At 42.7% G+C, this 7,310-nt stretch overlaps 3 protein-coding genes across 4 annotated transcripts; 1 reads left to right on the top strand and 2 right to left on the bottom strand.

The window, feature by feature from the left end:
* Positions 1-271: 271 nt before the first annotated feature.
* Positions 272-2,889, top strand: LOC122047079 (FCS-Like Zinc finger 8-like). 2 transcript variants are annotated; one of them, XM_042608111.1, is made up of 4 exons: positions 272-570; positions 647-688; positions 784-1,616; positions 2,551-2,889. In XM_042608111.1, exons 3-4 carry the CDS (start codon positions 799-801, stop codon positions 2,642-2,644), a joined length of 912 nt encoding a protein of 303 aa, XP_042464045.1. In that variant the 5' UTR covers positions 272-570; positions 647-688; positions 784-798; the 3' UTR covers positions 2,645-2,889. The 2 variants fall into 2 exon arrangements, with proteins under 2 accessions (XP_042464045.1, XP_042464046.1); XM_042608112.1 differs by having other exon boundaries at positions 272-688; positions 1,867-2,606.
* A 148-nt stretch (positions 2,890-3,037) lies between these two features.
* LOC122047080 (putative [ribosomal protein S5]-alanine N-acetyltransferase) lies at positions 3,038-3,742 on the bottom strand. The gene has a single exon (XM_042608114.1). The coding sequence runs from the start codon at positions 3,707-3,709 to the stop codon at positions 3,146-3,148; it is 564 nt and encodes a 187-aa protein (XP_042464048.1). The 5' UTR covers positions 3,710-3,742; the 3' UTR covers positions 3,038-3,145.
* Positions 3,743-3,769: 27 nt separating this feature from the next.
* LOC122047078 (type IV inositol polyphosphate 5-phosphatase 7-like) lies at positions 3,770-6,957 on the bottom strand. The gene is made up of 13 exons (XM_042608110.1): positions 6,648-6,957; positions 6,470-6,557; positions 6,335-6,388; positions 6,166-6,253; positions 5,986-6,090; positions 5,404-5,904; positions 5,187-5,328; positions 4,853-5,046; positions 4,668-4,776; positions 4,418-4,566; positions 4,094-4,330; positions 3,933-4,018; positions 3,770-3,833 (listed from the first exon to the last, which is right to left on the bottom strand). Exons 1-11 carry the CDS (start codon positions 6,675-6,677, stop codon positions 4,159-4,161), a joined length of 1,632 nt encoding a protein of 543 aa, XP_042464044.1. The 5' UTR covers positions 6,678-6,957; the 3' UTR covers positions 3,770-3,833; positions 3,933-4,018; positions 4,094-4,158.
* Between the last annotated feature and the right edge of the window lie 353 nt (positions 6,958-7,310).

Genomic DNA, 7,310 nt, shown 5'->3' with positions numbered 1-7,310 from the left:
TTGTGAAATTTAATCCGTATATATCTAAATAAAAATTTTGATTAAAAAATCATAATGTGACTCGTTAATATATTTAAAATTACAAACCTAACCTTAAACTGATTGGAATTTCATTTTCAGCTGAAAATGTGTAATTAAAATGTATAATTATGATCTTTATGGCCGCAGGGCCATGATGGCCCAACCATCTGACACGTGTAGCGATGTGATTTCCGATCCAAAAGCAAGCTACCCAGCATCTCTCTTTAAATAAGCACTCATTTCCAGAAAACGAAGCACAGAGCAAGAGCTTCATCGCCTCCGCCAAATCTTTGATGCCTAAGCGATAGATTTTGATATGCTGGTCTCACGGAGAGCGATCGAGGGAGGCGAAAGGCGCCACCTTGATGAGTTTTCTCTACTCAAATTTGGATTTTTAAGATTCAAGTTCGACCTCTTCGTTCTTCTTTTCTGAGATTGAAACTTCCGCGTGAGGAATCAGGATCAACTAGGCATTGTGTTCTGTTTTGCTGGAACAATGTTCTAGAAAGTGTTGCTTTGATCCGAAAAGATTAAGGAAGATCGCGCTCTGTGAATGATCTGTTCTTTTTTTTTTTTCGTGTTCTAGTTTGAAATTGCAATCTTTAGATCATTCGAAATTTTGCAGTGGAGGCACAGGGCACAAGAAGATTCCAGTACCAAACCCAAAGTCTGTTCATGTTTTCTGATTGTCACTTTTTCTCTTTTTGGAAGCAGAATCCCATATTTTTTTTTCTGACTTTTTGAAACTTTCATGGCGTCAAGGATTTGGCGAACAGGATGCTGAGGAAGAGATCGAGAGCAATCGGTGGAAAACAAGCCCTAATGTCCGATCTCCACTCCCTCCCTTCTTCCAGTAGCTGCTGCTGCAACAAGTCCAGGGCTTTCTCAATCTTCCCCTCTCCAAGGCTCTTTGTTGGGGTCTCCTCAAGTACCTCCTCGGACTCCGAAGCCGCCATGAGCCCGACTTCCATACTTGAGACTAAGAGCTTGCCCTCGATCGGCCGCCATCTCTTCTTCGATGCTGCCAAATCCAGTGGCGGAGAGAATAACCGACTCGCTGGATCATTTGGCGACTCCGAAGCTGTTGGGCTCGGTATCATTGACGCTCTCAACGACGAGAAATCCGCCGAAGCTTACCTCAAATCGAAGACTAGGATGGTGGTATTTGGGTCGCAGCTCAAGATCCGGATTCCTTCCCTTTGCCCCGGCTCGATGTCTCCGGTCGGATCCCCGATAGAGTTTGGCGTCAAGAACAAAGAATCTCAACTGGCTCTTCTCTCCCCTGCTCGGAATTCTCTGGGCTTGGAAATGCCGGTTTCTTCTTCACCTAGGGTTTTTGCTGGGTGCGTCTCTATCAGCGAGATGGAACTCTTGGAGGAATACACTTGTGTGATATCTCATGGTCCAAATCCTAGAACCACGCACATTTTTGACAATTGCATATTGGAGAGCTGTGGAGATGGGTTCACTGCTTCCACCGAAAGCAGCAGCCCTGCATCAACTGATAGCAGAGACCACCTTACCAATGATTTCTTGAGCTTCTGCTACACATGCAAGAAGAATCTTGGCCAAGGAAATGACAACTTCATATCTAGGTATATATGCTCCCTTATGGCTGGTTAAGCTTACATTTGCAGTAGATATGGATTCAAGTTTGAGTTTCTATTCTTCTCTAAAATAGTCTTGCACAAATCTTGACAACAAAAAGGCTATGTTCCTCGTTTTAGTTCAATTCTTTTCCGTTGATTAGCATCTACAAAATTCAACTAAGCCATATGCAAACCAGCACAAGTATCAAAATCTTCATTCTAAGTGAGGTACTAATGACATAATCTTGAATTGTAGATTGTAAGCATAAATGGAGAGTTACTCCTCTCAAGATCTGCCTGAAAATTATTCTATAGTTGCTTGTGTTGTGGAACCACTCATGTGAGAGCTTATTTCTGTAGAGGGTCATGGACTAGTTCTTTTCTCTTCTTGGGTTAGCTCAACAGTCAGTGAGATTGATGCTTTGTTACCCTAGGCAAATTCCTGGCTCTTGACTAATTGAATATTGCTTAATTCTTCCTGAGGTTTAGTCAAGCATTCGGAGATCAAGGTTTTGATTCCTACCGACTGTTTTTGTTTTGTTGGGATCATGTTCAGATCAGAATTCCATGCACTAGGCCCTGTCCATGCCATTGTTACTGGGGCCTCATGTCTTCAGTGTTCACTGCCGAGGTCCCCCAATCTTTGGTAATGGCTGTCTTCATGATCCGCGAAAAGTAAATTTAATCAGATGTCTCCATGCCTTCAATTTAGGGTCACTCCACCTGGATTTGCTAGGGAAAGTGACCTTTCATGCGCCCCCTCTATTAGTGAATTTTCTACTGTCGTCGAAGAAATGATTCTTACACCATGTTACACTTAAAACAGTGATTAAACCTTTTCTTATCTTCAAAAAATTGAAAAGAGATCATTGCTGTACTTGGAATTTCTGTGATTCAGTATGTTTCCTTCACATGTGGCAACATTTTTCTTGTCTTTCAGAGGTGAGAAAGCCTTCTGCAGTAGTGAGTGCCACAAAGAAGAGAAGCTCAGTGACTCTGACAGTTTATCGGAAGAGACATCAATCAAAATTTAATGCAAGTTCAACCTATCAAAATTTGCAGGCAATCTAGTTGAGCATACCCTTGGTTCTGCAATTCTTTAGGTGGTTCTGGATTATGATTCTAAGTGATGAAAATGATTCAAAAGTATGCTTATCTGTAGCTTTTTGTTTTTGTTAAAATTTTACTGTCATAAAAGGAATTCTGCGAGCCATCTGAGAGGATGTTCATCAGTCACGCTGTTCCACTGAGGAAAAATAATGAATTTTTTCCCTGTTCAGATATTTTGCATTATTATCCATGATATGTTTAACACAGTGAGCCCTGCTGCATGTCTTTGTTTGTTCATCATGATTGAGGGCCCTACTCTACCTTCAGGTAGGGAATTGAATCATGAAGGATCCGATCTTATCCACAACAGGTAATTCTAATGAACCAAAATTCTTGTAGATATTAAAAATGAATAATTTAGAGATCATAGCACATTTTTTCATAGAATAGTTACTTTAGAACAACTTCAGTAACAGCAAAGGAAATCACTGAGATGATCGCTTGGAAGCTAAAGGCAGCAAAGGATCGGTGGAGAGAAAGCCAAAGATGACCGTGTCCCTGGTAGTTCCCCTGATCAGCATGGATTTCCTCAGCACGCCCTCCCTCTGGAAGCCCACCTTCTCCAGCACCCTCTGCGACGCCCTGTTGTCGACGTCCACCAGCGCCTCCACCCGCTCCAGCCCCGGCAGCTCCCGGAACACGGCCGCCATCGCCTGCCGAACCGCCTCCGTGACGTAGCCGCGGCCCCAGTGGGCGGCGGCTAGCACGTAGCCCAGCTCTCCCTTGCACCCGTCGCGCCCGGCGCCGGGGTAGACGGAGATGGCGCCGATAGGGCGTCCGTCGATGCAGATGGCGCGGCACCAGGGGTGGGGCACCACCACGTCGCGCATGTACCGGAGGAGGGCCTCCTTGTCGGTGTAGCTGTCCCATCGGCAGAGGGCCGTGACGCGGTCGTCGGAGGCCCACACCATGTAGTCGTCGACGTCGGCGAGGTCGAACGTCCGGAGGGTGATGGCCCCCGTTGCCGTCGTCGTCGTCGGCGGCTCCATCTTCCCAAGACTTTGAGACGAAGGCTGCCGCGTGGAGTCTTATCTTATAGTGGAAGATCCGGTCGGCCGTTTGACAGAGGAAGTTTCTCGGAAGAGAGAAAGGAAAGCAGCCCTGCCTGTTTACCTGACGGACAGAATTTCAAAGAAAACCTTTCTCTTTATTAATATTTTCTCGGTAAAATTAAGACAGAAACAACACCACAAAAAAGATCAAAACTGGTACCTGTTCGAACAACACATTCAGAGCACCTGAAGTCTGGAAAAAACATATCGATGCTTGCTTGACTTTGGGGTTTCATGGCTCAATTCCTAGAAGCAATACGATCAAAGATAATAATGGCGATTCTATGCGACATCATCTCATTTAAAAAGATACTATCATACCTCATTACTTCATTCCTGTCAATCGAAACATGTTTCTTTCTGTATGATCGACCATGTGAGTATGACTAGAACTCTTCCGAGTCCAAATGAGAATTCGAACAGCTCGTGTTGTTCTTGATTCGGGTGACCTCTGCATTGAACATGCCGTATACAGGTCTATGGTCAGAGAATCTCGATTCTCCGCGTACATAAGCTGACTGAGTAAGGCCTCTTCCGTACCATAAAATCCGGTCGCACCTTCATAAAGGAATACCACTTAGCTTCAATGTCGATGATAGACTATAGACAGGGAAGAACACATCAAAAATATCATCTAAAATCTACCATGCCGGCGTCCTTCGCTTCTCCTTGTGGCAAATTCCATCGCCTGTGTATCTATCTGAGTTGTTTGAGTATTTGTAGGTAGGAGGAAAGGATATGTTTCCTTCTTTCCATTCATCAAAAACATGGCCGCGACGTTGCGCTATTCGCAGCTGTGTTATTAAAAAAAAAGAAGTTAATGGAAACATGAAATAGCAATGAATTGAAGAACAAATGAACAATTCCTCTCCTTAAAATAAAGCTTTCAAACCACCTGATCTTTTTCCAACAACGATCTCCAATTGCACATTTCAACTAGAGCCTTAGCTGACTGATAGGAAAGAGCAATCCGGTAATTTAAATCACCAAGCCATATAACTCGACTGGAACCGTAAACTAAATTAGACATGAGATGAAAAATGACTAAGAAGCAAGTTGTGGAGACTGGAGAAAACTTACTCGTGCTCGAGAATTGTTTCAGGAGACTTCTCATTGCATATGCTGTGAATTCGAGGAAACCTAGTCTTTCTTAGAATCTCCAAAACATCTAAATTCCTCCGTCGTTGATCACCCTCTTTTTCTCCTGAGGTTAAATGACTACATACGAAGCAGAAACTTGTTCTTTGCAAAGTCATGCTGATCGATATTGAACCCTGAAGAAAGAGTACATAGAAAAGCATCAAGCAACGACAAGTCCAAGGATCAAATATAGGGAAAAGAAGAAAGTGTCATTATATTGTTTAGAAAATCAGATGTTGCCTAAAAAAAAAATAAAAGTGATTAATCTGATTGCCTTATTGCCTAGATAACCCATCAATCCCCTGCCCACACATGAAACCTTCAGGTTCTGTATACTGTCTCTAATTTCATCTCGCGCCCAGATCGTTAGAAAGATGCCAACCATCTGCTTACTTGTGATCAAGCAATAGCAATAACTGCATTCAAACAGGAAAATAAACATTGCCATTTGACCAAATGAAACTGATCAAGTAACTTTTATGAAGGATTACCTAGAGTCCAACGATGATCGGCTTCTTTCTTCCTTACAGGACTGAGCACCATACACAAATGACGCTGGCGAGTAACTAGCTGTAGAAAGTGGTTCTCCCCCGACTTTCTCATCATCAGATGAATCTCCACTTATGAAGCAGGGATCAAAGTCACTCGGTCTGCTACCAATGCTTACTCTGTCACAGACGCTATACCTACGATCAATCCATGGTTGTATCACCATGGTATCAGAATCAATTCTTAAACTACGGCTCAGGGAATGTAACGAACATCGGTGCATGAATGACGAACTCTTCTCCCTCACGGAAGAATTTTCAAAATCAACATCTAACTCCACAAGAGGATTCGGAACGGGAGATGGTGTGCTGCAGCTTCCACAACTATATGTGCCAGGCAGACTGTTCAGTGTCTTTCTGATGAGTGCCAACCATTTCTTGGCTGGCCGCTTGTCTTCTGCGCCGAGAACATTGCCGGCATTGAGAGGAACAATCTCTTGAAATCTGAAAGTAAAAATAAAAAAGCTAAATAGCCTAAATATTCATCCAACACCTTCAAATTTAAAGAAGAATGAAGAATTCTACCCTAAGACATATATGTCTGCAGGGGGTGTAGCAAGGAGCCATCCTTCAAGATTCAAACTCTTTGATGGAGACTTTCCACCTACATTCCATGTTGACACAAATACTCTAGAAACAAGAAAGCATCATATCACATTGGATTTTGATCACATAAAGAAATTAGAGTAAAAAAAAATTGATCACTTGTAGTCCTCAGCACAGGTAGCTTGAGCTAAATTGACATCAAATCTTCCTTCTCCGACTCGATCCAAACTCGGCTTGTTTGGACTTGCTGACCAGGAAGGAAATACTAAGAAAGGAGTTCTAGGGTTTCAAGGGAATCAAAGTAGCTTTTTGGTCTAACAATTGTTACCAGCTATAGTTTCATTCACTTTGAATGTCTCCCTCTCGGTGCAGATATCTCCTCCTGAAACAACACACAACAACAAGGATTGAAGAAGAATCTTCTTAGCAGGACGAATGCCAAGCTGAAGGAGAGATGGCACACCTCCACCAACATTAGAATGCGGTTGGAAACCCTCAAATTTGCCCTTAACGTTGAGCCATTTCTTGACAAATTTCTTCGTCCAAGACAGCTTCGCCGTCGCAATGAAAAGGGCCCCAAAAGAAGATCAATCAGCAGCACGAACAATGACATAAAAATCAAATCTTTCGGCAGGAAAAACCTTGCTGTTCACCGAGCGCTCATCTCTCATCGTTCCAGCACTCCTTCATGCATCCGCCCAGAGAATATTTATCCAATCTCGGCCCGACCGATGGCGAACAGCAGCAAAACCGGAGGTTTCAGAAGGAACAAGAAGGAGGCAGCAGGAGAGGACCGAGCCCGATTGGAGTTTTCGGCACGCCGATTTAAGAGATCTCGCCACAGCGATGGGTCAGCGGACTGAGAAGCTGCTGCAAAATAAGGGAAAAGCGTGGCTCCTCCGTCGACCGAGGGACCTCCCTCCAGCGTCCCGTGCACTAAACAACAAGAACCGAGCAGGAATCTAGTGGAGAAAGCGAATCCACCAAACTTTTCTATGTCTGCCAAAATATTCTAAAATTGTATTTTTTTTAATTTTTTTTGTAAATCTATTAAAAAACTAGAAACAGAAATGTTATTTACCAAGAAGATGTTAGTATTAACAACGATCTTTAATCTTCTTTCTTTAATCCTTTCTCCCACCAATTAAAATGTTTGTGTACTTTATATCTTTATTTATTTTATTTTAGTCGATATCAATTTTCTAATCCTGAAAAATTAGTAGGTAAAAGTTGTTAAATAATTGTTATAAGTAGAGCATCATATCAGCTACCCTATTCAAAAATTTTATCTTAAATTTTAGATA

The sequence above is a fragment of the Zingiber officinale genome, chromosome 2B (genome assembly GCF_018446385.1).
Source record: "Zingiber officinale cultivar Zhangliang chromosome 2B, Zo_v1.1, whole genome shotgun sequence".
In the NCBI taxonomy this organism is placed as follows: domain Eukaryota; kingdom Viridiplantae; phylum Streptophyta; class Magnoliopsida; order Zingiberales; family Zingiberaceae; genus Zingiber; species Zingiber officinale.
Note: the sequence above shows the minus strand (reverse complement) of the source record. Positions and strands in the feature narration are given on the sequence as shown.